This window comes from Pteropus vampyrus, unplaced genomic scaffold (genome assembly GCF_000151845.1).
Source record: "Pteropus vampyrus isolate Shadow unplaced genomic scaffold, Pvam_2.0 Scaffold1180, whole genome shotgun sequence".
NCBI lineage: Eukaryota > Metazoa > Chordata > Mammalia > Chiroptera > Pteropodidae > Pteropus > Pteropus vampyrus.
In genome coordinates this window covers 31,838-59,287 of record NW_011889961.1, presented here as the reverse complement: position 1 = coordinate 59,287, position 27,450 = coordinate 31,838, and the positions used below count along the sequence as shown (strand labels likewise).

Genomic DNA, 27,450 nt, shown 5'->3' with positions numbered 1-27,450 from the left:
TCAGTTTATATAATTCAACCTTTACCGTAAAAAAGAAAACAAGAAATAAATAAAAACGATAGAAATGATCACAAACACAAGGACTGGGGAGGAACGCAGGACGGTGGCTCTGCGGCCTCACTGCCCGCGGGCGGTGCCCACACTGAGCCTCCGAGCACACAGAGCAGCACGAGGCAGCCTTGCGCACTGGGCCTCTCTCAGCCCGCTTCCGGTAGCCCACAGGGCTGTGGGATGCCTGTGGGGTGTCACCAACAGTGACGTCACTCAGTGTGGCAGACCCGTCGCCTGCTTTCTCTGGATTTTAATGGCCTATGCTTGTGACCTTGGCCTCACTGCTCACCAACACCCTGGAAGTACCTGGAAGAGCCCCTGGGAACCTACTCAAAACTGTTTCTTAAAAAGTTAGCTGGGAGACTAAAGAGAAAAGGCGGTGGCCTCGCGAGTCCCCAGGGCTGGGAATGGGGAGTCCGGGCTGGAAGCTGTGCCCTGGGTGGGATGCAACAGAAAGGCCCCGAGGACAGCTCTCGGAGACGAAGAACCCACCTGCACCCCTTTATCTAAGGGACACACCAGCATGCTCCCGGCTTCCCCGCTGTCCCACCCAGAGGATGGACGCTGACCCCAGTCTGGCTTCGGGGTCCCGTGCTGACCTCCTACATGTGTCAGGGTGCTCGCTGGGGCTGAGCCTGTTCCTGCGTGGGGACAGGGGTGGGGACGGCTGTGTGCGGGCCAGGTATCATGGGCCATCCAGGTGGGAGAAGCGCACAGGACAGGTGGGTTGACAGGAGGTAGAGTGGGGTGGTGGCCTGGAGGCTCTTGGCTCAGTGCTGAAGGGCCATAGAGGGAGGGGGTTCTGGAGCCCCCCGACCCGACAAGCCGGCCCTGGAGAGGCCTTCCCCTCCGACTCAGGAAGATGGACTCTCGGTACTGCCATGCTGCTCCGGGTCGGGCACGTCCTCCTCCTTCTGCTCCAGATCAAAGTTCTGTGGACAAGGCTACCGTGAGGCCTGGCGCTGCGCTGGACCAGCTGCGGCTGTGACACGGCTGGGGCAGCAAGCCCAAGGCTGGCCAGAGCCACGACATTGGGCTGTCCGCACCCCCTGAAGAGCGGCCATTCCCCCTACCCTAGTGACACGCGGCCTGACCTACCTCGAGCTCTTGCAGAACCTCATCCATGAAGTCCCGGGAGTTCTGTTTGTAAGACACAGCTAATCGAATGGCATCATTGAAGAGCTGCGGGAGGGCAGGGTGGGAAGGGTGCGTGGCCTGAATCCCAGCACCTGGGACTCCGCCTGCCTCTGCCCCGCTGGCCCCACCCCAAGTCCGCACGACACCTCACCCCCAAAATCAGCAAGGCCACCCCTTGATTCACCTCGCTCCCATCACACTGCCACACGCACTGTCGGTACTTACAATGGCCCCGTCCTGTCACCAAGGCCCACCCACGGCCCCCGCCATGCCCGCCCTCTCCGCCAGCCCTTCTCATGTAGCTCCCCCGGTCACCTCTCTGCCTGGCCTTCCCTAGCCGCACTAGACCCTATAGTCCACCATCACCTTCACGACATTGGTCCCGTCAGCAGCCGAGACAAAGTACAGGGGTAGGGAGAACTTCTTGGTAAAATTGAAGCTTTTTTGGGTCATCTTTCTGTCCGCTGTAGAAAGAAGGTAGACTACTGGCCTGTCCATCAAGGGCAAGGGAGAGAGTTTTGCACAGTGGGTCAATGGGGGCCCTCATTCCAGAAAGTGGGATAGGCGGGACAATCAGGGAGTGCGTCCCAGACAGACTCCATTTGCAAGGCGTCTGTGTGCAGGAAGGGGGCAGCCTGGCTCACTGGCCTCTTCGCTGGGAAGGGAGTGATGGCATGCAACCAGGGGCGATTTCTGGGGAAGGATGGTGGGTCACTGAAGGTTTGTTGCCCCAGAGAAACAGCGGGAAGCGTGCGGCAGTGGTGGGTCCCCAGGGGACTGTGGACACCCAGATGCAGAGACAGCCCACCGTCGATTTTGTTGGCCACCACGATGCACGGGATCTCTGGCCTGAACTCCCGGAGCTCAGCGTACCAGGTGCCCAGGTTCCTGTAGGTGACTTTCCTCTGCACGTCGAACACCTGCAATAAGCAGAGGAAGACAGCTCAGCGCTGTCGATGTGTCTCCCCGGCACCCCAGCAGGTGAACATGGGTGCACGTCACAGGCTTGGGAACTCGGACCGACGCCTGCTTTGAGCTGCAGCCCCTCAAAAGCTGTGGAACCTCGAGGAACCTCCAGCTCTAAAGTGCTTTTAAAATCTTCATTCTTCGCTGTCATCGCATCGCCTAATTTCATTTAGCTATTTTCACCAAGTTGTACCATCTTTCCTATAAATTGTAAACTTTTTTCGTAGTCTATTATTTTTATTGCTTAAACTCTTAAAATTCATTTGAAATGTTTCTAGAATTTCCCTTTAGTTACTCTTGATTTACTTTTAATTCGAAGCTTCTATCTGGCTTCTAGTCGTTTTGTATTTTAAACTTTTTAAAAGTAATTCTTATATTTTTTTCTTTAGTAGCTTATCGTAATTTCATTAACTTTTTGGAACCTAGTTGCTATCTATTTTAAAGTATCTGCAGGAGCCCGAGCACTGGGCACGTGCCCTGAGGGCAGGGAGGCCACAGGTCCTGACCCAGCTGCAGCTACCCTCCCAGCCCCTCAGGAGCTCAAGGCCAGCCTCCTGCCTCCAAGCTGTCCTCCAGGAGAGACTCACAGCCCAAACGCCCCCAGAGCGCAGGGTCAAGACAAACAGCCCTGCAGCCTGCTGGGATGGCTGGTCTTCCTTGTAAATAGCCCAGTCCTACATGGGAGTGACATGCAGCAGGCCTAGGGCCCTGCCGTGCACGAGGAGCAGGAGCAGCTGTCACGCCTGGCGGGAGGTCCATGTGGGAGGCTCCACCATGGCACTCTCCAGGCCTAATTCCCACCACCAACATCGTCTTGAGCTCCCAATAAAGACTTCTCATGAAGCAAGTTTGTGATGAAGCTTCTGGAGTCTGCTTCACGCCAGGCAACCCTTCCCCAGTTCTGGCTTCTGGCGCCCCCTTCTCCTTGTTTTGAGGGGTGAGGAGGGGCTGGTTAGGATGAGGAACAACCCCCTTGGGGTGTCAAGGTGCAGGGTGGAACCCCAGCTCCCTGCAGGGCAATCGGGCCCCATGTGGTCACTGGAAGGTGAGTGCTTTCTACCCTCCAGGCCCTGCAGCAGCTGGGCTGGTGGCAGGCACCTGCAGGCACAGGCACCAGGCCTCAGAAGAGGGTCCAAAGGAGCCAGTACAGATGCGGAGAGGCAGGCCCGTCCCAGAGAAGAGCGGTGAGCTCAGGGCACCAGACGCCAGCGCAGGGCTGACGCAGGGACGGCTGGTCCTACTGCCCCAGTTCTCGAGGGTCGATGCTGACCACGGAAGACTCTGGGGCTACACTGCCCTCACCAACCTTGCCCTGTCACCCTCTTTTGCTTCTTGCCCTTATAATTAAAATCTAGGGAAATTTCAAGAGATTTTGGACTTATGGAACAGTGCGGCTTTGGAGTGGAGCCAGGGAGCTCATGCATGGGCCCTAGAGGGCATGGTCCACACAAGTCTCCTCCCCTTTCCTGGCCCTTCCCACAGCTGAGTTTGTGTCCACTGTGGCCCATTACCCCGACGACAGGGTGGGCTGCGGACAACTGTCTAGACACACAATGAAAGCAGGGAAAGTTCCTAGAACCGCAGCCCTCTCAGCCCCAGCATCTATCCCAAGGGATGGCCAAGGGAGGCCCCCGGGGCCCCCCGGTACAGCTGGGCCCCTCATCCCCTCACCCCTCAGGCCAGACTTGCCCGGCTGGTCTCATACCATGATGCAGGCGTGGGCCTTGTGGTAGTAGGAGGCGTGCATACTCTGGAACCGCTCCTGGCCGGCCGTGTCCCAAAAGTCTGCAATAGGAACACAGCTCTGACTGCCTGAGGGGCTGGAGGGCAGAAGCCTGGATACCCTGAGCATCCCTGTGTGCGGAAGCACGAGGCACACGTGGGGAGGACGAGGAGGCCACACAGCAGCCAATGATGTGCTGTCAGGACGCAGGCCACCTGGGTGCCACGAGAGGTACATGTACACCTCTGTGCACGGGGTGGGTTACGAGGATGTGAGTATGCTGACAGGGAGCCCCAAGAGGGGGAAGGTAGGTGAGCCCCTCCCCTAATCCACAAAATCAGGACCCGCCGAGGTGAAAACCAGGCCGATTTCCCACATGTGGAAAGTGTAGACGGAGAGCAGTCGGGCGGGACATGGGGCCTGGCAAGGGGAGGCTGTGACCTCGTGGAAAGGTAGGCCATTGTGGAGGACAGCGTCAGACCACGTCCATCTGTCCCTCCCCAGGTCAGAGCTGGGCTGAAGCCTGCGTGCTCCTTATCACCCTCCCAGGCCTCCCGGCTCTGAGTCCTCTCTGTCACCCTTTGTTCCTGCCTCGGGGTCTCCCTTCCTTCCTCTTGACTCTCCCATGAACAGCCCCCCCACTCCCGTGCCCCCGCGAGCTAGCCTAGCTGGGCCTTGTGCTGCTCACCCACAAGGACGGTCCTGCCGTCCACCGTGGCCGTGTGCTTGTACAGCGTCAGTGCGTATGTGGACAGCTGCTGGGGCACACTGCACCCAGGTTAAGGAGCAGAGACGGATGAAAAAGGCGGCCGGCGGGGTGGGGGTGGGGCGTTGGTGTGACGGAATGGGCCACCCCTCCTTTTCTTTTAAATGGAATAAATGTGGCAAACAGAGGATCAGCCTCAAACGCTGCTGGCACAACCAAGGGGGGAGAGGCTGGGGCTGTGTCCTGACCACCTAAGTCCCAGGAAACACATGGATAGAACTTGATAGGCTGGCCGTCACGAGCGGAGCCATGGAGCGAGAACGTGCCACTGCCGAGCACCAGGCCCCACTAGCTACGTGGCCGTTCCAGGGAAGAGAGGGGTCAGCCAGCAGGAAGCCAGCACGCATGAAACCTGCGCACCTGCTCGCCGCCTCGTCCCTGGATCAGAGGGTGGGCAGAGGGGCAGAGCAGGCAGGAGGGTGGAAGGGCTGCAGGAACAGGAGCGCTTCAGACCTTTAAGGATACAATCCGTCCATGAGAAATCTCTCCATGAGTCTGGAAGGAGAACGTGGCAGGGCGGTCAGGCGTGCTTCCCCGGCACCAAGCCAGTCGGTAGCCGGAGTCACCTGTGGCTCCCCGCTCCCATTCACTCCATGGCCATGCAGTTTCCTTTCAAGGACAGTGTGCAGGCCTCTTCCTGACTCCCCGTAAGTCCCTGGCACCCTCTGCTATGAAACTGACCCAGCGGCCGTGCTTGTGGGCAGGGGCCCTGCCATACTCCTTTTCCGGCACCAGAGCAGCTGGTCACCAGCATTAACTGAAGAGATAAAGACCTGTGTTCCGGGCTCTGCCGGAAGTCTGTGCTTGAGAGCTGCGGGAACCGCAATGAGCTGGACAGATCTACCACTGGGTGTGCTTAACCCAGCGCTGCTGCTGCTGCCCCTGTAGTACCAGTCGGGGGCACCGCCCTGTTCTCCAAGCCCGGAACCCGCGGCCCACCACTGCTGGCCCTCAGGACAAGAGAGCTCACATCACCGCAAGTGAGTCCACCAGGCCCGCGAGGCTCTCAGATCTGTCACCTCCATCTCTGCAAACTGTGGCCCACAGGAAGCCCTGCTTTACGTGCAGGAGAGGAGGCCCGGGCAGCTGTGCCCTCTGCCTGGAAGCAGTCTCCCAGCATCCTGCAGGCCTTTCAGGGCCGTGCTCAAAAGCCACCTCAGCAATGAGACGGACCTCCTTCGATGACCTTATTTATAACATGCAGGCAAGTTCCAGCCCACCTCTACTCTCTGCCCTGCAGGTGACACCAAGGGAAAGAGTAAGTGTAAAACCCCCTCAAGCAGAATGGGGTACCCATGAAAGCAGTGTTTGAGTTTTTAGTTTATTGCTGCATCCCCAAGGCCTAAACTAAAAAACATTTAGACCAGGGGTCCCCCACCCCCGGTCTACAGACTGGTACCGGCCGCACAGCAGGATGTGAGTGGCAGGCAACCGAGCAAAGCTGCATCTGTGTCTGCAGCTGCTCCCCGTTGCTGGCATCCCCCCTCAGCTCCACCTCAGATCATCAGGCATTAGATTCTCATAGGAGTACCAGTCCCTGGTGCCAAAAGGGTTGGGGACTGGTGATTTAAATTATACCCACTCTCTAAACCATGGAAAGAACTGTAGCTATGCTTTCACCCCATGAACAAAGGCCAAGTGTGGAGCCCAGACCGGCACCCTTTTGAGACTGTAACGAGGCACCTCGATGACATCCTCAAGCTGGGCTGGTATCAAAGATGGCCAAGTAGGGAACAGGACCTCTCTCCCAACCAACGGTAACGAGGCTCCCCCCAACCCACATCAGCTAAGACCAGGGATCCCAGACCTCGCTCCCACCACAATGACAGAGGCGGTGGATGTGGCACCCTCCTCCCCTCCTCCTGCCTAAGCTGTGCCACAGGAGGCAGCTAAGACAGAAGGCTCATGACAGGAAATTCAGGATGTCCAAGCTTAACAGAAAATCACTTATCACACCAAAAATCAGGAGGACCTCAAAGTGGATGCAAAATGACAATCAACAGATGCCTACACTGCGATGATACAGATGCTAAAACCATCTGACAAAGCTTTATAAGCAGTGTCAGAAAAACGCATCAATGAGCAATTACAGATGCGCTTGAAATAAATAAAAATATAGAAGTTTCAAAAATGGACTATTTTCAGCGCAGAAACAGAAGATATGAAAAGAACCCAATGGCTATTTCAGAACATTTAGAAAATACAATAACCAAAATGAAAAACCCAGTGGACGAGCTCACAGGACGGAAGGCACAGAGGGAGGGATCGCTGAACAAAAGAAGTTTCCCAGTGTGAACACTACTGAGAAAACAGACTGGGAAAAATGAAGAGCCTCAGAGAACGGTGGGACTATATGATGACATTCACGTCATCAGAGTCCCGGAGAAAGAACCAGGCTAGAAAAGCAAGAGAAGAAATAATCCCCGAAAACTTCCCAAATTTGGCAAAAGATGTAAAAGCCTGCAGAGTGAGGAGGCTGAACATGAGTCAAACAGGATAAACCCAAAGAAATCCACACTGAGACACAGCAGAGTCCAACTCCTGAAATCTGAAGACCAAGAAAAATCCTGCAAAGCGGTGAGAGAAACGGCAGCGAGACGGCAGCGGCCTTGCGCCGCAGAGGGGAAAGCGCCACAGCGCAGAGGTTTCGCCTCGGAAACCACGGGGACCAGAGGAAGCAGCACGTGTCTCTCAAGTGCAGAACTCAGACTCAGTGACAGCGCGCGCTCCTCAGGGGTGAAGGGGTTCAGAAATTCGCATGAAGAGAACAAAGGAGTCTTGGAGCATCAGGGAGAAAGAGCAGCATAAAGAAAATACGGGCAAGTACAGTAGACTTTCTACTCCCCTCGAACTTTCACGATTATCTGTGATGTCTGAAGTCCAAGTTGTTAGGAAGACCAGGTGCTGTAGGCGTAAAAAATAAAAATAAAAATAAAATAAAAATAAGGGATCGTAAGCTGACAAGGTCCTTGCAATCTGTGAGGTTAACCAAGAGTTGCCTTGCCTAAAAAAAAAAAAAAAAAAAAACGAAGGCCAATTTGTAACACTATATGCTGGAGTTCCCATTTCCCAGTGCATGTAGAGCAAATACTTAAGACAATCGGAGACGGTAAAGAGACACACAGGAAAGCTAATGGGCCAGAAACAATCAAAATGTCCCTGCATGGATGACTATAACGGTCTGGAAAAAATAAACTGTGGTATATCTATTCCGTGGACTAGTACTCTGCAATACAGAAGAACAAATTACTAATATACCCAACACGTTGCTGAGCGAAAGTTATATACTATATAATTCCATTTATACAATGTTGCCAAAGTGACAAGTATAGAGGATAAATCAGTGGTTGCAGAGGTTAGGGACGGTGGGAGTGAGGCCTGCTGGGTGTGACTCTCAAGGTCTCTGTGGTGATAGGATAGTTTTGCATCTTGATTCCAGTGATGATCAGTTATACAAATCTACACGTGATAAAACAACACAGAAGTATAAGCAGGCGCTGGACCAATGTCAATTTCCTAACTTTGATATGTTCCGTTAGATGTAACCACTGGGGAACAGGTGAAGGGCACATAGACCCTCTGTGCACCCTTTGCAACATTGTGTGGATCTATATTATTTCAAAACAAAAAGGAAAATAAAGCAAACAATACACAGACTTGGAGAAGTTATGCGTAATGCCAATAACTGACAAAGAAAACGCACAAAATATACACGTCTGATAAGAGAAATAACTTTGTCGAGAATTTTTATAACAAATGGATGCTGAATTTTGTCAAGTGCTTTTTCTGCATTATTGCAATGATCATATGACATTATCCTTTATTTCGTTAACGTGGGAGATCACATCGATTGACTTGCTGATGGTGAGCCATCTTTGCAGCCCAGGAATAAATCTCACTTGACTGTGGTGTGTATTCCTTATAATGTATCGTTGAACTCAGTTTGCTAATATTTTGTCAAGGATTTTTGCATCTATGCTCATCAGGGATATTGGATTACGATTTTCTTTTGTTGTGGTGTCCTCGCCTGGTTTCGGTATCAAGGTAATGCTGACTTAGTAAAATGAGTTTGGAAGAGTTTTCTCCTCTTCTATTTTTTGGAATAGTTTGAGAAGGATTGCTATTAATCCAAGAGCTTGGGACACAGAAGATGCTGTGTATTTTCTGCTTATAAATTCCCACTGGTTAAATCTAGTTTGTACTTAGACCATGTGGCCTTAGCAGGGTGTGTCTTTGATCTCTTTGCACAATGATGGACAGCTATTAAGAGGTAAATGAGACCCTCACAAAGTTCAGTTAGAAAGAAAAAGGAACAAAATCCTCTTAAAGAGGGGGAATCAGGAAAGGCTGTGTCCTGTTATCGAGCAGAAGGAACATTTGGGTTCGAGGAAATCTGTAAGAAGAAAAGCAAGGCTGAGACAGCCTAAAGTGACTCCCCAGTGGGGAGATGCTTTTTTGAACCGCAGACAGAGAAGCCACAGTAAGAGCATGGATACCCTCAGAACCGGGCAGCCATGCCCAGGGTACAGAACACAGAAGGGAACACATGGCGTGCTGGCTGGGTCCCTAGGTGGCACGGTTACCAGTGGGGACGTGGGGGCGGGGTGGGGCTCTTCCCTGTCACCTGGGACAGGGTTCGACCCTGGTGGTGCTTGGCACGTGTTGAACGCGTGTCCATTAAAAGGTACCCAGTTAGGACGATGTGATCACGAGCCAGCTGGGTCAGTGTCGGGAGAGCACGTCCTCACAGCAGTCCCCCACCGGGACGGTGGCATGTGCAGGGGTGGAGGAAGAGCCCTCCCTGCGAGGCAGAGCCCCAGTCTGAGGACAGCTGCTCACACGAGCCGTGGAGAAGTTTGTCATCAGAGACCACCCTCGACGGAGCCGTGGGGAGGCAGAAATAGGCCCAAAGAGGAAACAGAACCAAGAGGCAGGAGTGGTCCGCACGAGGGAGAGGCACCGGGGTCAGCATAGCCGCAAACCACTGTCCAGAGCTGAGGCCGGCACAGGTAGATGCCCTCGGGATATGGTGAATACCTGTGTTAATCAATCTCTCGATAGTTTTCTCCCAGCTGAGTTTATTTATTTATTTTTTAGGCAAGGCAACCATTGGTTGACCTCACAGATTGCAAGGACCTTGTCAGCTTACAGTCCCTTATTTTTTATGCCTACAGCACCTGGTCTTTCTAGGCGGTCTCCCATCCAAGGACTAACCAGGCCTGACCCTGCTTAGCTTCCGAGATCAGACGGGATCGGGCATGTTCAGGATGGCATTGCCGTTGACTCTCAACTGAGTTTAGATTCATAAATTGGAAATAGTGCAAGCTGACACAACTCTTGAGTCCCAGTGAAACAGAAGCAAAATTTTCTTATCGGCTCACCTTCCCTCACATACCCTGTGTTGTTGTCACAGACTGTACCTCTGGGACAATGTTTTGCCAGCGATACTGTTAGTGCTGGGGACTGGACCGTGTTCCAAATGCTGTGGCTGCAGAGGCCAATGCTGTGGTCATCTGTGATGTCCTCTTAACTGCTGGGATTCTTATTTTTTGTTGTTCTTTTAAGTGAGGCCTATAAGAGACTGGCGTGGAACTTTGGGATTGGGTGGCATGAGTTTGCGGGCAAGCCACCTTGGGGCTCAAACCAAACTATTCTCCAGCATGACTATCAGTTAAAACTGTCCACCTGCCTGCCGCTCCTATTCTGTTTGTTGATGCTAAACTTGGCTGGAAGGAAATGGGGTGTTATTTACTGCATAATCTCCCCAAAGTACAACACCCACCCTCACCTTTACTGTACAGGCACGTTGCTGAGGATGGCCAGAGCACTGTGAAACACTAAACTGGAGCTGCAGTGTGTGCACATGGGGTGGGGCAGAGCGAGGACGCGAATCCATGACGATGGCCTAAGACCTAGCAAAGCCTCTAGAGAATGATCACAGCTACTTGAGCCCAAGGACAGGTTAATGAGAGATGGAAGGAGAAAGCCCCGTGGCTCTGGAACACCTGGGAGATAAGAGTAAACCAGACATCTGGTGAGGGGCAAGTCTTTCCTCAGTCTGCAAAGTGTGCCCTCAGAAGCCCACGACAGGAGAGAAGCGGAGTCACAGCTCCTGCAGACCGGCTGCCAGCACTGCGGGGCCTCCCCCACCTCTCTAGCCGAGCAGGTGCACAGGCGCTGATGGGTGTGAAAGGGGTAGGCTGAGCTTTGTGCTGACTACAGCCGCTCACCCTTCCTATCTACTCTCCTCAACTTTGGTGTGCTCCTCCAAAAACGCGTCTTTACCGCCGTCATGCAACTCGTCACTGGCCATGGCAGTCACTGGCCATGGCAGTCACACCTCCATTCTCACTGACCCTGCGATCACTCTGCAATCTCTCGGCCCACACACCTTACTCAGGAATAGCCCAGTTCTCCCCTCCCCACCCTGGACGGCTTCCACAGTCTCTGTTGTGACCCGCCCCACGTCTTCTGCCAGGATGCATGGAAAAAGCTCAAGTCCCTCAGCATGACTGGCCTCCCATCGCCACCCCCAACACACACAGCGGCTAATGTAATCCCCTTGTTCCCCCATTTCCCTAATGTACACCTAGGCTACAGCCAAGACCACTCCTCACCACCCCCACAGAAGCCATGCTCCTCTGTGCCCCTGGAGGACTCTGCCAATAACTGAGACCTCCTGTGGGCCTGGTCTTTCTTCCCCAATCTCCCACGTACTTGGACTTGCCGACAGCGCTGTCCCCCAGGCAGATGATCTTCACGTTGTCGTCGGCATCATATTTCTCTTGGTCTAGCTCACAGGGTTTGGCTCTGTCCTCGGCCATTGGCTTCTGGCTGCAGACAGGGGCTTAGCTCAGGGGAGGGGGGTCTTGTCACTGTCTGAGAAAATCAAGAAGAGGCTATTGTTAAAGAGAAGTCCCCTCGACCAAATGCACTTCTCCCTCCTCCTGGACAGGGGGGACCAGGGGACAACGAGCTCATGAGAGAGGTGCCCACAAGCACGCTTCTCTATTCACCACAACCACGTGCTAACCTGCAGTTGTAATCTCATCCCCACAAAGACCCTCTTTGGGGCTTTACTCTGTGTCATCTTACACAGCCATGCTCAGGGCCACATCTCCTACACCCAGCTGGACAGACAGCATTCTGAAGCGATACTGAAGCTGTACAAGTTTTACCCACACAAGTTTTCTCATTTATAAAACAGGGACAAAAAATAGAACCCATGTCTCATGATCGATGTGACACACTGTCTGGCAAAGACCATGCTGTAGCCTGAGCTCTCATCACTGAATGACAGACCACACAGCCACAGACATCAGCATTTATGACAGTGGTCTCCAACCTTTTGGCACCGGGGCCCGATGCTCCTACGAGAATCTAGTGCCTGATGACCTGAGGCCATGATGCTGGCACTGGGGAGCGGCCGCAAATGCAGCTGAATGCAGAATGCCTAATCTGCATTCCCGATCCTCTATCTCATGCCTCTCACCTCTCCAATTTTCCACCTTACTGCAGTCAGCAGCTGCCTCTTCCTCTCTCAAGGTGTGCATTCTCCAAACCCGTTTCTCGAGGGTTACTTCAAACTCTACTAGTTTCAAGTGTCTCCTAAATCAGAGATCCCTAATCCCTGAGCCGCAGACCAGTGCTAGTCCGTGGCCTACTAGGAACCAGGCCACACAGCAGGAGGTGAGCGGAGGGAGAGCAGAGAAGTTTCAGCTGCATTTGCGGCCGCTCCCCAGCGCCAGCATCACAGCCTCAGGTCATCAGGCACTAGATTCTCGTAGGAGTATCGGGCCCCGGTGCCAAAAGGTTGGAGACCACTGTCATAAATGCTGATGTCGGACCTGTACCTCTATTGCAATCGCCTCTCTCAGTGCCAGACTCAGATATGCAATTGCCTACCAGATCTGGACTAGCCAACTATCTACACAGGCATAATAACATGCGAAAACACAAATTCTGAAGTCTGGCCGATGTCACATTCCCCATCTACACAAGACATCGGCAGCCACCCAGTGCCGATACCTGGGTGTAACATCATCTGTGGCTCTGTTCTGCCACCCTCACGCCCAAATGTAACCTTGCAAACATTACTAAGAATGTCCCAAGTCCAGCCTCCTGAGCTGACTAGGTACACAGAGAGGGCGCACGGGCAAGGCCCCAGCTGCACTAGCACTCACTGAGCATTCACCGTGAGCAGAACTCGCACTCTTCACAGTCTACTGTGCTAGAACTATGACAGGTGTGCACGCAGGTCGGGGGGCAGAACATGCCAACTGGACCCCGAGTGTCTTTATGGCCCCGCGCGGGGCTCAGCCTTGCTTATCGAGGTACCCTTACCCTCAAGAGCAGTGCCTGGTTAGTGCCAGGTAATCAGTAAGCGTAACGAGGGCTGCCCGCTCCACCTCCACCCTGTAGCCGACGCGACCCGCTCCAAAGTCAAACCCGGCCGCATCGCGCGGCGCTCCAAGACCTTCAATATTTTGTCGTTGTTGTCGCGATCCAGCGGGCAAACTCTTTCATTCCACAAACACCGTGGGAGCACCGGACACGTCTGCGAACCGCCTCCGCTCGGCGCCGGGCCACCGCCCGGGCCGTGCGCTCGTCCGGCCTAGGGCCCGAGGGCGGCCTGGAGGGGCGGCTCCCACAGCGAGCCCGCCACCCCGCGCCTCCGTCCGTCCGGCCGGTCCTGGGCGGGGGCTGCAGGCCAGGGACGTACGCCGCCCGCGCGTGGCCAGCCGCCCCCGTGGCCGCGCACCCCCGGAGCCCGCCCCGCTCCGGACCCGTGGGGCCGCCGGGCTAATGCAGCGCCGCGCTCCGCGTCTGACTCGCCCGCGTCCTCGCAGCTGCTACGCAACGGCGCGAGGACCCCGCCGGGGCTGCCCAGCCGTCGCCCGAAGGACCCCGCCGGGGCTGCCCGGACGACGCCCGAAGGACCCCGCCGGGGCTGCACGGCCGACGCCCGAAGGACCCCGCCGGCCGCGGGCTGGCTAGCGCAGTGCCGGTGTCCGGGCGTCTGGCGTTCGGGCGGTGTTGCTGTGGGGCTGCCGCAAGGCGGGAGTCTGAGGGGCGGGGGGGGGCCTGTGCTTCCAATTGAGTCCGGGTTCACGCGGCCGCGGGCCTCGGGCGAGGGAGGCTGGGATGCAGGATGCGGGCAGGTCCCCAAATGAGGGCGCCAGGTCTGCTGCGGGAGTTGGGGCGCCCGTAGGAAAAGGGAGCGGGGCGTCACGTGTGCGAGTCTGGCGACTTCTAAACTCTGTAATTCTCTGATGGGGGGGATTGAGCATCTACCTGTCGACATTTGTTTTAACCAAGCATCGCGACAGCCACGACTGAGCCCGGAGTAGCAGAGCACTTAGTCCTCCCTCTGCACAGCGCGTCCGCGGACCTCTGGCTCAGAGGCGTTCACTGATCAGTCACCGGTACCTGTGGAGAGCAGGTGTGTGCCAGGCTGGCCGTCCTTCCTCGCGACTGAGGCGACAGCCGCGAGGAAATCAGAGCTGCCTTCTTATAGCTGACCTTCCAGAGGGGCTGTCAGGTGTCAATCGAACGGCTGCACTAACAGTTACAGGAGAGTCCTCTGAGGAGAACGCGCAAGGAGCAGGGGGAAATGGGCCGGGCCTGGGAAGTCCGGCGGCTAAGTAGGCGCCACCCGGGGGAGAGCGCCGTCTGGCAAGTCTCGTGGAACGGAAAGGCCCATGAGGCTGGAGCAGCACAAAGCTGAGGAGAGAGGGGTTTCCGGTGGCCCTTGAAAGACACCAGGGCATGCAAGACCTGGCAGGCCCTGGCGGGGGTGGCGCTGTGTGTGTGTGTGTGTGTGTGTGTGTGTGTGTGTGTGTGTGTGTGTGTGTGTCGGGGGGTTGCTTTCTATCCTGAGAGCTAAGTGCTCCGTGAAGGGTTGGAGGAGCGGGGGTCTATGACCAGATTTGCATTTTTATATCCTGGGAAGAGGCTACTGCATAACTGCGGAACTAGGGTGTTGTTAGTGAGAGGCGGGAACTGTAGACTTGAGAGATCTTTGGGAGGTAAAATTGCCAGGAGTTGGGGTTAGCTTGGACAGCCCAGAAGTGGTCTGTCGGGGTGCACGCTCCACGCGAGCCTGAGAAGTGTATTTGCTGTGGGTGGGTGAAGCCGTCTACAGGTGTCCATCAAGTCCAGTGGATCTGACCTGCTGTCGGGTACACGACGTCCGCGCCCATTCTCTGCCCGCTGGATCCGACCGCTTCTGACGAGGGTGTGGATTCATCTGCTTCTCCGCGCAGGTCCATCGGTTGTTGCCTCACGTTTTCTCACGTTCTGTTTAGGTGCTCGCATACTGAGGGTTGTTCGTTGTGTTTTTTTGGATAATTGACCCATTTTTTGGTACGTGATGTTCTCTTTATCCTGCGTAGCTTTCCTCGCTCTGAAGTCTGCCGTCCGCCGTTCATATGGCTACTCGGGCTTTCTCTGGACTGTGAGCGTGGCGTGTCTTTCTCCGTCCTTCACTCTTGACCCACGTGTGCTTTACACTTCGAGCGGGTTTCTTGTCGACCGCACGCAGTGGAGTCTCGCGTCTGACCCGATTCTCTGTTGGTGTCAGATGCTGACGTTCCGGGGGCCCCGGCCGTGCCGTGTGCGCTGCCCCCGTCGCGCCCACGCGCCTGCTGCCCTCTGTGGCCTCGGCGCAGCGCTCTGCACGACTTCCTGTCGTGCCCTTTCTCAGCGCCCCAGCCGCATGCGCTGCGCTTCAGGGGCGCCCTGCGGCGTGGAACGCGCACTCAGCCACCCCGCTCCACTTGGAAATGCCACTTCCCGGCACCGTGAATGTCACGCGAAGGTGCTCCCGCCGCGCCCTCTCCCGCCGGTGCCGTCGCCGGTTTACTCACCCGTAAGCTGCAGTCCCTGGAAATGTCGTTGCTGTTATTTTTAATAATAACCATTAAGTTATCATGTCACATCGATTCATCTCTTACAAGGCAGGTGTGCTGGCAGAAATCCCCTCCGTTTCGTTTTTGTTTTTGCCCTAGAAAGTGTTTCTCTGTCGCTTCTGGGGAGAGCCTCCGGATGCGGGACTGCCGGCTGGCTTCTCCCTCCTGTCGCTGCTCGGGGAGGACGCGGGCACCTGTCTGCCCCTCTGTGGGGAAGCTGCGTTTTGCCTCTGGCTTCTTTCAAAATTTTCCCCTTACGTTAGATTTTTTTGCAGTCTGAGCATGATAAGCCAATGTGTGCTTTCTTTTGTGGACGCATTTGTCCTGCCTCGTGTTCTCTGAGCTTCCTGGATCTGTGGTTTGGTGTCTGACGTTAATTCGGGGAAAATGTCTTTTTCTGGTATCTCCATCATGTGCATGTCACACCTCTTGTGGTCATCTCACAGTTCTGGGATATTCTGTCCTGGCTACTTCAGGCCTTTCTCTCTCCGCTGTTCAGGCTCGGAAGTTCCTAGTCATCCCTCTAGCTCAGAGTCTTTGTCTTCGGTGTCCAGTCTACCAGTGAGAGCCCAGTGAAGGCTCCGTTTCGTCTGTCTCTAGCTTTGGCTTCTGGTCCCTTAGGATTTCATCTCTCCGCTCACATTGTCCATCTTGCATGTTGTCTGTGTTTCTCATTAAAGCCTTTAGCATATTAATTAAAGTTGCTTTAAATTCCTTGTCTGATAATTCTAAAATTCTTGCCATTTCTGAGGCTGGTTCTGATGCCGGCTCTGTCTCTTCAAATTGTGCGTTGTGCCTTGTCATCTTTCCTGATAGCCGGACGTGGAGTACCAGGCGGAAGGAGCCGCAGTGACTAACCCTGGTGATGTGGCATCAAGCGTGGGGCGGGGGGCTCCGTGGTCCCGCCACCCGGCTGTCTTCAGCGAGCCCACGCCCTGCTCCCTGACTCCACGCATGCTTCTCTGTTCTCTTCTCCCCCTTCGCTGGGACGGGTGGCTGGAGGGGCTGTAGCTGGGGGTTCTCCTTCCTGGGCGGGACCGGGGCCTCCGATGATTCCCCAGAGGGGTGGGTTCTGGCCAATGCTCTCTCCTAAGGACACAGGGCTTTGGGCACTTAAAACGACTGCTCTTCCCCCAGAGGGGCTCCCCACGGGAACCTGGTCGTGCTCCCCAAGGTGAGTGTCACGGTACTGCGGGCCCCCTGGAGTTTTTAACTCTCAGACTTGTCCACTCTGAGCCTCCAGTAATTGTTAGAGTCGGGTGTTCCTGCCCTGGCTCTGGCTCCTGCAGAGGTTTCTACTCATGGGCTTCTGGCCCTGTCCCTCGTGTTCCCCTCTACCCGCCTGTCGGTGTCTCCAGCTTTGGGGGCAGAGCTTTGCTCTGTGACCTCACTTCTCTGATGGGTCTGTGAAGACTCGGTGGTCTCAGTTTGTTCAGCTTATTATTCATTAAGGTGGAACTGCGACTTCGGACCCCCTCACACTGGCCCGGATGCTGGCCACCGCGTTCACAGCCAGGCATTCCTCACCTTGGTCCAGCGTCTTTTTCTACTGAGGCCTAGTGCCCCCACCTTCCCCAAAGTAGGTGACTTAATTTTGTTTGCTGTTCTTGAAAGTTAGAACCCGTGTCAGGTCTGAAGAAATGGGCTCAGAGCCCTCACGCATGACCGCGGACTCCTGGGGCTCCTGCCTGGTTCACGGGCCCAGCAGCCTCTGAAGTCCATCTTCCTTGCACATCAGCAATGGCCCTTGGCCTCCTGTGGGGGCAACCTGGGCGCTTAGCCAGGGCAGGGGGCACTGAGGATGGCAGCGACCTCTGCTCGTGCCCGCTCGTGGCATGCCTGAATCCAGACATGGCGCCTCTCGTGGCGGCCAGTCGAGCCTGTGCCTCATCCTGTTATCCACAGGGATGCCCTGTGGCCCCAGCTTTGATTCGAGAGTTGGGCCTCCAGATACCTACTGCATCCCCGGTGTCTCACAGAGGCAGGTGTGGTGTCGGCGGGCTGGCTCCGTGTTGGGGCAGAGATCCAGGTCCCTGGTGGGCTTTCTTCCCATTTGTGTTTCTGGCCCTGTGGCCTTCACAGCTGGCATGGCCTTTGCCTCAGGACTGAGGGAGCAGGCAGTCATAGAGGCCCACCTTGCCAAGGGGTCTGAACTGGACTGCGAATGCCTCTCTTCTCCACCCTGCTTGCAGAGTGAGAACATTTTTTCTGTCCAGCCTTTTTTACAAACTGCCTTCAGCGTTGTGAGGTTGTAGCCTTCTCTGATGCCCGCGAGCGGTGCTGGCATGAACGGAAAGAGCTGCAGCCAGCTCTGGCCCTGGGCACTGTAGCCCAGAGGAGGCTCATCTCTGTGCGGCCATAACAGGAGGTCCAGGACCAGCCCAGTGCAGGCCTGTCACGCTGTGAGGACCCAATTCTCCAGCGCATTCTCCTGGGACCAGGGAAGCTGGGATGGTGGTGCTGCCCTCAGACTGCTGACACTCAGGGCTGGGGGATTGTTTGCGGAGGGGATTGTCCCGTGCATTGTGGGACGTTTAACAGCATCTCTAGTGGTCTCTGTGTACTAGATGACAGTCATCTCCTAGAATTGCCTCCAGGCGTTGCCACGTTCCCAGGGAGGGGGCAGAATTTCCCCCGGTTGAGACCCAGCGGCGTAGGGAAAACGTCTAGGAGTCTCAGAGGGTCTTCGCACATCTGAATCTACAAACGTGCCTGAACACACACCCCCTCACCCACTCCTGCCACCCCTGCGAAGGGACCTGCTTCTCAGTCACGTGTACCCCGGGTCCCACCTCCCTTCTTTGGAGCTTGCTTTTTGGTTGTCTTGTCTCTAATGCATCCCGACTTCTTCCCTGAGTTCCTCCCCCCTTGAATTTAAACCTGTTGTGGTGTCTCCCATCTTTTAAATGCTTTTGGCCCCCCTTTCCCTGCCAGCTGCCTCTTTTCCTGTCTTTTCAGCCGAGCCTCTGTCTCCACATGTTCACACCCATCATTCACAGCCCGCTCCAGCCTGCCTTGAATGCTCACCACCCAGAGAAACTGCACTTGCAGGGACCTCTCTGGCACCAGATTTCGTGGGTCCTTTCCAGCCTCGGTGATACCAGATTCTGAGCAGCATCTGCCTCTTTCGATGCAATATTCTCTGGGTTTCCTTCTTGCTTTTCTGGCTGTCTCTTATTAGCTTTACAAATGTTTGCTTTTGTGTCTTCTATGTTCAAGGTGTGAAGATGATTGCTCAAAGATTCAGATACGATTAAGACATGATTTGGGCCCCCAAATTGCTTACGAAGTAGGGGAGATAGGCAGAAATGGATAAATGTGTGACCGAGGTGCAGAGCCCTGGGAGAACAGAGGAGATGAGCCTCACTGGCTGGGAAGGGACAGTGGGGATGATAGATGGGATGGGAGGCTTCACAGAGGAGGTGGCTTTGGAACTAAGCCTCAAGGCTTAGTGTTAATTAGGGTAATGAGGTCAAGGGATGGTCCTGAGCTGTCACCTCCCAGTTTGGAGGATTAGAAATTTTGTTCATTTTCAGGTGTCCGTGGGGCCCTTAGTCCTGAGTCTGAAATGACCAGACAGAGACTTATAAAATACTGTGCTTAGTCAAGGGAATAAAAAACATGACCGAAAGTTTAGAACAATAGAAAATTAAAAAATAACTAAATGGAAGTTTTAGAGCTGAAGAATCTATAATTGAAATACACAATAACTGCAAATGAAATCGTGGATGGGTTTAACATCAGCTTAGACCTCACTGCAGAATTAATAAAATGCTAGAAGAATATATCCAGAATGAAGCACGGAGAGACAAAGCGGTCAGGAGTGCAGAAGATTATACGTCATGAGAAAGAGGAGTTCTGACATGCATTTAATTTGCCCAATAAAGTGAGAGAAAAAGCAACACTTGACGAGAATAATGTGATCTCCGTGCCAAACGACCTACGAGCTCTGTGATCCCAAGAAGAAGAAGAGGACAGAACACACACAATCATAATGAATCTGAACAAATCAAATGAGAAGATGTTAGTGAAAGAAAAAGACGATTTATCATTAAATGAGCCAAACCAATAATGACAGCTGCCTTGTTGGTATAAATAATGAAAGACGATACCATGAAATGCTATCTTTGAAGTGCTGAAAAATAGTACAGAATTCTTTGAAGCAATGTGTGGAACCCTGAAGATGGAAACCCTCTTACGGCCTAGCGCCAGTAGCTCCGGAGATTAGAATGCAGTCAATACAGTGTGGCTGTGCCGGGTTACGCAGTGGCAAGTGAGAGCTGGGGTCAGGTTCAGCGGAGAGAGTTGCGTCAGGGTTATGTCAGGACTGGATTTAGGGTGGGCTTAATGAATCAGTTACTCTAGCGATGTTCGGGACGAGGCGTAGGTTTAGTTTCAGAGGTTAGATGACAGTTTAGGAGTGAGCGAAGGGGTGAGGGTTTGGCGTTTGTGGTTGGAGGGGTGGGATGGTGTGAGTGATGGGTTAGTTTAAGGTTAAGTTTGAGAGAGGGTATGAGCTTAGGGTGAATGTAGGACTCGGAGCCAGGAAAGAGGGGTAGGAGTAGAGTTAGGGTTGGGGTTTAGGGGGTTAGGGTAAGGGGCAGGGGCAGGGTCAGAATTTAGGGTTGGGCAGGGTCAGGGCCGTGTGAGGACAGGAGGAGGAGTGAGCAGAAGTGAGGAGAGGCGCACAAAGGCATGGAGGGCTCACGTCGGTGCCCATCAATGGGGCGTCCTCGGCCCTCAGGAGGGGCAGGGTGTGGGCAGTGGGATCCGAACATCACGTCAATATTACATGTGTGCGCCCAGTCACCACACACCAAGACGCGGGGGGCTCTGCAAGGCCTCCGAGGCCGCAGATCCTGGCCAGGCAGGGCCTCAGGGCTGTGCCTGCACATTTGACATCATGGTGGACGCGCTCGTTCCCACGACTTTATGCTCCACTGATTTCTGATGTACACGGCACCTGCGGTAGCCACACAGAGGGCCCCACTTGGTTCCCAGGTGTCCTTGCTTGACACATCTGCCACCTCACACCAAGCGCTGCCGGACGGTGTACCCCACACAGGGTCGCTTCTGAAGAACGGCCACAGAGCCGCACATGAGGGCGCCAGTGGACGCTCAGGGTTCACACCACCCCGACTGTGCGAAGCGCCCTCTTTCAGGCGGAGCCCAGCTTCCTGGAGCTGTCCCCGAGAGTGGCCCTCACACCTCGATGGCTGCAAAGGGCACAGGTGCCTCCGGCCTGGGACTGCCAACCGTCTCTGTCCAGACTCGGCCCCCATCTGGCAGGAACATCCAGCCCGATGCTGCCCTCCTCCAGTGCAGCCCCCGAGGGGGTGTTCAGTACACTCAGTGTGCCGCCACCTCCTCCGCCTCATTCCAGAACATTCCATCACCCCGTAGGAAACGCAGCACAACTTGGCCGACATTCCCCGTCCTTCCCTCTACCCCGGCAACCCCTTACCCTCTGTTCGTCTCAGTGGATTTGCTTGTTTTGGACATTTTATACACATGGAATAATATGCTGTGTGTCCTTTTGTGACTGGCTTCTCACTGGGCAGCATGTTTTCAAGATTCGTCCAGCTTCTGGCTTTGGCAGTGCTTGGTTCCTTTATATGGCTGAATAATAATCTAGTGTGTGCAGGGACCACATTTGTTCATCCATCCATTAATGGGCACTTGGGTAGCTTCTACCTTTGACTGTTGTGATAGTGCAGCTATGAACATGGGTGTGCAAATACCTGTTTGAGTCCCTGCTTTCAATTTTTTGGGGTGTACACCAGAAGTGGGATCGCTTGGTTATGCGGTAATTTTATATTTAATTTTTGATAAACCACCACCTTTTCTACAGCAGCTGCACCATTTAACATGTATCTTTTTTCTGACTGAATGCGATTGCATTTCATGGATATACTACATTTTGTTTATAAACTCATCTGGATGGACATTTAGGTTGTTTCCAGCTCTTTGCTCTTGTGAATAATGCAGTTACAAATATTCATGTTCAAATTTTTATTTGAACACCTGTTTTAAATTGGGGTGGGTATATAACTCAGAGTGTATTGACTTAAAAGGTAGCTTATTTTTAACTTTTCGAAGACACAAAACTATTTTACACAGAAGCTGCAATATTTTACATTCCTACACACAAAGTAAGAGGGTTCTAACTTCTCCACATACTGGTCAAAACTTATCTTCAATTTCTTAATTATAGCCACCCTAGTGTGTGTGGGAACAGATATTTCATTCTTGTTTTTCTCTTCATTTCAATAAGGATTAGTAATGTTGAATCCTTTCAGGTGATTGTTGTCATTTGTGTGTCTTCTTTGGATAAGTGTCTATTCAAGCCCTTTAGTCATTTTAAAATTGGATTGTGTGGAGTTATTTTTTGTTATTAAGTTTTAAAAATACTTTATATATTAGGACTAAAGTTAGGGGATAAAGGCTAGGAGTTAGGAGTTAGATCAGGGTTAGAGGGTCAGGGTCAAAGTTTAGAGTTGAAGGGTCAGTGTCAAGAGTCTAGGAGTCCAGGGTTAGGGTTACTAGGGCTTGAGGTTAGAGGGTACGGGGTGAGTGTAGAGGTAGGGGGTTAGGATTTGAAGGCTAAGGTTAGGGTTAGGGTAAAGCGTCACTGGCTCAATTTCCCCTCTCCCTTCTTTATCTCTGAGGCATTTAGGATAGACAGGACTTCCTCAGGGGTGGAGCTGGACCATTGGATGTCTGCCCCCAAGTCCTAGACTTTGGTAGTAGAGAATGAAGTGTCTCCTCTGGTCACTGTTTCAAATGCAACTCAGCCTCAGTCTCAGGTCGTGGAGGCCATCAGAGGTCAGCAGGGTTTCCTCCTACCTGGGCAGCCCCAGGCTTCAGCTCAGCCCTGACACATGAGGGCACCCAGTGGACATGTGCAGGTTTATATAGGACTCAGCGCAATGACCTGCCAGCCTCCAGGTGTAGCCTTCCTGAGGGCTGGAAGGCCTTCCTAGGACAGGGTGGACCCTTCCTCCCATCCCAGTGGGCAGCAGTGGACAATCAGGTCTCAGACAGGACAGCCCTTGGCTTCTGACTGAGCAGGCAGGCATCTGTGGTCCAGCCTGGGCCATGTGAAGCACCCCCGGCCAATTACAGAGCTGACCGTGCTGCCTACCGGGCATTTGAACAGCCACATGGGCAGCCCGGGCAGCCCCTTGGCATGTTTCAATTCCCAATATTCATGTGGGTGAGACAAGCACCTCCTCCTTCACAGCCTCAGCCTCCAAAACGGGTGAGAACCCTGCGGACAGCAAATGTGGCCCCGGCCAGAACTATATAGCAGACCATGGCCCTCGGCCTTCCGGCTGTAACAAACCTCTGCCATTCGTACTCACTGGAATCAAAGATGTGGGGACAACTGTATCTCCCTCTACAGGAGGTTTCACACTGAGGCTGCGTGGACTCAGAGAGCCACGTGCATCCACGGCCATGTCCCCACAGCCTCCGGAAAGCCGCCGGCCGTGGATTCCGTGGTACAGACTGATTCCTGATCCTCCCACGGCTTCACTGAGTGAGGGTCTCCTCACTTCCCTGGCCTGAGTCTCTGCTCTCTGTAAAGGAGGGAGATGGTTGATTGATGTGGCTGGGGGGTGCAGTTGTGACTCCTGGACTGCCACCTCCCAGGGACATGGATGAGGCCAGTGTGTCTCCCAAGGGCACAAGGGCTCTTCTGGGCCCGTCTGAGATGCAAGGACCCAAAGCCCAAGGCGGGAACCTCGAGCCTGCCAGCAGCAGCAGCAGCAGCATCGTTTTCTGAGCAAGCAGAAGAGCCTCTTGCCATTGCGGGAGGACAGCAAGAACACCGGACAGGAGCTACAGCCCTGACCCTGTGGGCCCCTTCTTTCCATGCAGTCCCCTGTCCTCCTGGCCCAGCATCTGTTCTCATTCCCAAGACCAGCACCTCAGCTTCCTTTGGGAACTCATCCCCCCAGCTTTCAGCTCAGACAGTTCCAGAGGGCCAGCCCCATGTCTAGCCAACCCAACATTCCATCTCCTGGGGGATCCGATGGGCTCAGGGATGAGAAGCCAGGCCAAAGGCATTGAAAGCTGTGACTTTCCATGGAACTCGGGGAGAGGGTGGAATGGATAGTGAGTGGAAGTCAGCCGGGAGTGGCCGGGGGCCCCGATATAGTGAGACAGACCGTGCCTCTGAAGGGGGCCACAGAAAGGCACTTAGGATGGAGGGCTGGAGAGGGACCAAGTCCCACTGCAACCGTGTGAGAGCCTGAACCTTCCAGGTCCAAACCCTCTCTTAAACTTTCCTCTCTCAAGTGTTAATTTATTTCTATTATTTAAAAAGTAATTTTACTTCAGGAAGTGTATCCAATTCCTTGCAGTCAAAAAAAAAAGAAAAAGAAAAAGAAAAAGGAAAAAGCCCTGGCCAATACAGCAGACTCGATAATCCCTGAGACTCCCTCAGCACTGTGTCCTCTCTGGGTGGAGCCTGGCCAGAGGAGATGAGGGTGCTGGGTGCGGTCAGATGTTTAGGGAGCTGCTGAACTGCCCCGTCCTTGTTTCTCTTCCTTCGTTATCCCTGGAGAGGGCAACCCCAGAACAACGAGAGGAGAGCCCGCAGGGGGAAGAGCTTCCTGGATGGCTAATTGATCTGTTTGTATTTTTTTTTTTATTGTAGTGTCCATTTTATCAATGTGTATTTTTACTAGGAAATCACCCATTTCCTGTATGTTTCCTTTTTGATGCAATAGGTTTCTCTTATTTTTAATTTTTCTCTCTCTCTCTAGTTTTTTTACAGAATTGTCACAGTTAATAAACAAATATTGATGCGTAATTATTAACTGGAATCCTATTTCATTCGAGTTCCTGCGTTCACAGCTCGGTGTCTGTGCCAGTGCTTCTGTCTCTCACAGCCCTCGATGACCGACCAGAGAGGTGAGTGCTGACCGCGGGGAACCCGATTACTGAATTAGGTGCTATGATAGGAAATGAGGCCAGGAGAGAAACGGGACTGATAAAGAGTCTCGATGCTGTGCCGATGATAGAGACTTATTCTCTAGGCCATGGGGACCTGTGGGCAGTTCTGTGCACAGGAAGTGACAGGATCAGATCCCTAACTCAGAAAGACCAAAGTGGTCACAAGTGTGGAGGTCAGACTGGAAGAGAGAGAGACAGGAAGCAGGGAGACCAATGAGAAGACTGGTGAGAGGTGGCGCTGGCCTGAGCTGAGTCAGGGACCATGAGTTTGGAAAGGACCAGGGGTATGAAGTCCAGAGAGGGGCTGTGGTTATTGCTGTCCTGAGAATAAAGCTAGCACAGATGCTGGAGTCAGGACTTAGGGAGACTTTGGCTATTTGAACACGAGTAGGAGAGCTCATTCTTCGAATAGACTATTTGCTAAATTCTTAATTTATCTGACTCTAAGAAGGTAAATAAAGGCCTAAGAAGAGAAGGAGGAGAGAGAGTGAGTGCTGACCTCATGTTGGGCAGGAGCTGACATGCACCCCCTCACTGAACCTCACGTCCACCCTGAGAGAGACCGGTTATCCTCATCCGAAGGTCGAGGAGTCTTTGCCTTAAGCCATGCAGCTAGGAAGCGATGTGGCCAGAAGTCAGCTCTGCACCTGTCTGGGGCACAAGCAGTCCCCCATAAGGAAACTGCCACCACATACTCCATTCTGAGCAGCCAGGAAGCTCTCGTCAGCTGAGACCTCAGAGGAAGGGAACATGGACAGAAGCAGATTAGTGATCCAGACAGAAAACAGGTTTTCAAATGCCAGAGAACAAGCAAGGTATAGAAGTGAGGAAATCATTGTTATAGAGATCTGGTGTTGGTTGTACTCCTGTGAAGGGCCAGGGCATCTCCTTTTTCCCTACCTGTCCCCATCCCCAGCTTCCCATTCAAGTCCCAAGACAAAACCCAGCTTGGTTGAGAGTATGGAACGCTTGATCATTAGGTTATGTGCAGATATTCTTCCAATAGAGTGATTAAGATTCAACCCAAAGCTGCAAGGACTATTTGGATTACTCTATTTGTCCAGGATCCAGTGTGAGAGTAGGATCCTGTACTCAGAACTATGTTAGAATCAGTCTTCAGTTTAAATGCCTGGTAAATGGAGATAATAAGTTTTCTTTTGCATCTGGCAAATGGAAGCAGTAGGTTGGATGAGACATTTGAAGGACCTAAAACAGGATTTATTGCAAAGTGAACTTAGTACCTAGGATCTGGATTCCGAGTTTAATGAGTGGGCAGAGCCCTTAAGACAGGGAAACGCTCTTCTTTGCTGCCATCTCGTGTACATTTTCGGAATAACACCCATGTATGTCATGATGAAAAGGTATTGTCAGCTGCCATCTCGTGGACATCTTGGGGATAATACCAGTGTGTATGTCAAAAAGTTATTCTCTGTTGCCATCTGGTGGGCATTTTAAACATAACACGAGTGCATGTCATAAAAAGTTATTTATTCTCTTCTGTCATCTTGTGGGCATCTTGAGAATAACACTCGAATGTATGTCATCATGAAAAGATATTCTCTGATAACATCTGGTGGGCATTTCGAAAATAACATCCAAGTGTATGTCATCATAAAAAGTTAATCTCTACTGCCATCTCATGTGCAGATTTTGAATAACACCCGAAAGTGCGTCATTATGAAAACTTATTCTCTACTACTAATTTGTGTGCATCGTAAAATAGCACCCAAATGTATGTCATGAAAGGTCATTCTCTGCTGTTATCTCGTGTGCATCTTGGAAATAACGCCGAATAATGTACATCATGATGTCCTCTCTACTGCCATCTCATGTACATTTTAGTACGCTTGTGTATATGTTATCATGAAAAGTAATTCTCTGCTGCTGTCTTGTGGGCATATTGGGAATAACGTCTGAGTGTTTGTCATCACGAAATGTTATTCTTTGCTGCCATCTCCTGAGCATCTCAGGAATAACACCAAGTATACATCACGAAGTTTTTTCTGCTGCCATCTCGTGGGCTTTTTGAAAATTATGTTCCAGTGTAATTTGTCATGAAAGTTTTTTTCTGATGTTATCTTGTGGGCTTTTGGAAAGTAATACGTGCGTGTATGTCATCACGAAAATTTAATCTCTGCTACTATCTCGTGTTCATTTAGAAAATAATATGGGAGAGTATATTCTGAAAAGTTATCTGTGTTGCCACCTCTTGTATGTTTAGAGAATAACACCTGAGTGCATGTCATCAAAAGAGTTATTGTCTGCTGTCAACTCGTGTGCATTTCGAAAAGGAAACCTGAATTTATGTCATCGTGAAACGTTATCCTCTGCTGCCAACTCTTGTATATTTAGAAGTACACCCATGTGTTTGTCATCATGAAATGTTATTCTTTGCTGTCATCTCATGTGCATCTCGGGAATAAATGCTCAATGTACATTATAATAAGTTCTCTGCTGCCGTTTTGTAGGCATCTCAGGCAAAACACCAGAGTGTATGTCATGAAAAGTTATTCTCTGCTGTTATCGTGTATGTATCTGGGAAATAACACTGAAAGTATGTCATGAAGTTCTTCTCTACTGCCAGCTCATGTACATTTTGAGAATACACATGAGCGTATGTCATCAAGAAAAGTAATTCTCTGCTTGATCTTGTGGGCATACTGGGAATAACACCGGAGTGTTTGTCGTCATGAATTGTTATTCTTTGCTGCTGTCTCATGTGTATCTCAGGAATGAGACCTGAAGTCATGAAGAGATTTTTTTCTGCCACCATCTTGTGGTCTTTTTGAAAATTTTACTTTTGTGCATGTCATCATAAAAACTTTATTGTTCTTCTGTTATCTTGTAGGCCTTTTTAAAATAACATTTGAGTGTATGTCATCATGAAACTTGTTCTCTTCTGTCATCTTGTGAGCATTTTGGGACTAACTCGAGTG

At 52.6% G+C, this 27,450-nt stretch overlaps 1 protein-coding gene, 1 long non-coding RNA gene and 1 pseudogene across 6 annotated transcripts; 1 reads left to right on the top strand and 2 right to left on the bottom strand.

Moving 5' to 3' along the window:
- On the bottom strand, positions 1-14,403 carry LOC105310137 (rab-like protein 2A). Of its 4 annotated transcripts, none has more exons than XM_011386347.2 (9): positions 13,938-14,403; positions 11,361-11,522; positions 5,109-5,138; positions 4,566-4,645; positions 3,860-3,939; positions 1,997-2,108; positions 1,555-1,652; positions 1,150-1,233; positions 1-983 (listed from the first exon to the last, which is right to left on the bottom strand). In XM_011386347.2, the coding sequence occupies exons 2-9, from the start codon at positions 11,465-11,467 to the stop codon at positions 906-908; spliced, it is 669 nt and encodes a 222-aa protein (XP_011384649.1). In that variant the 5' UTR covers positions 11,468-11,522; positions 13,938-14,403; the 3' UTR covers positions 1-905. The 4 variants fall into 4 exon arrangements, with proteins under 4 accessions (XP_011384649.1, XP_011384648.1, XP_011384650.1 ...); XM_011386346.2 differs by lacking the exon at positions 13,938-14,403 and adding an exon at positions 13,120-13,521; XM_011386348.2 differs by lacking the exon at positions 13,938-14,403 and adding an exon at positions 12,827-13,094.
- LOC111734423 lies at positions 9,809-9,927 on the bottom strand (annotated as a pseudogene).
- Positions 13,907-26,957, top strand: LOC111734421. Of its 2 annotated transcripts, none has more exons than XR_002778444.1 (3): positions 13,907-14,085; positions 24,325-24,472; positions 24,963-26,957. It is a non-coding gene; the product is annotated as an uncharacterized LOC111734421 (long non-coding RNA). The 2 variants fall into 2 exon arrangements; XR_002778445.1 differs by lacking the exon at positions 13,907-14,085 and adding an exon at positions 14,489-14,908.
- Positions 26,958-27,450: the final 493 nt, after the last annotated feature.

What these genes read in the sequence shown, in the direction of transcription:
- LOC105310137 (XM_011386347.2), bottom strand. Translation starts at nt 11,467, where the DNA reads ATGGCCGAGGACAGAGCCAAACCCTGTGAGCTAGACCAAGAGAAATAT. An exon ending in GGTGGCCAACAAAATCGACG is followed by an intron (nt 1,653 to 1,996) that starts GTGGGCTGTCTC and finishes TTCTTTCTACAG; the next exon opens with CGGACAGAAAGATGACCCAA. An exon ending in AGGTTCTGCAAGAGCTCGAG is followed by an intron (nt 984 to 1,149) that starts GTAGGTCAGGCC and finishes CCTTGTCCACAG; the next exon opens with AACTTTGATCTGGAGCAGAA.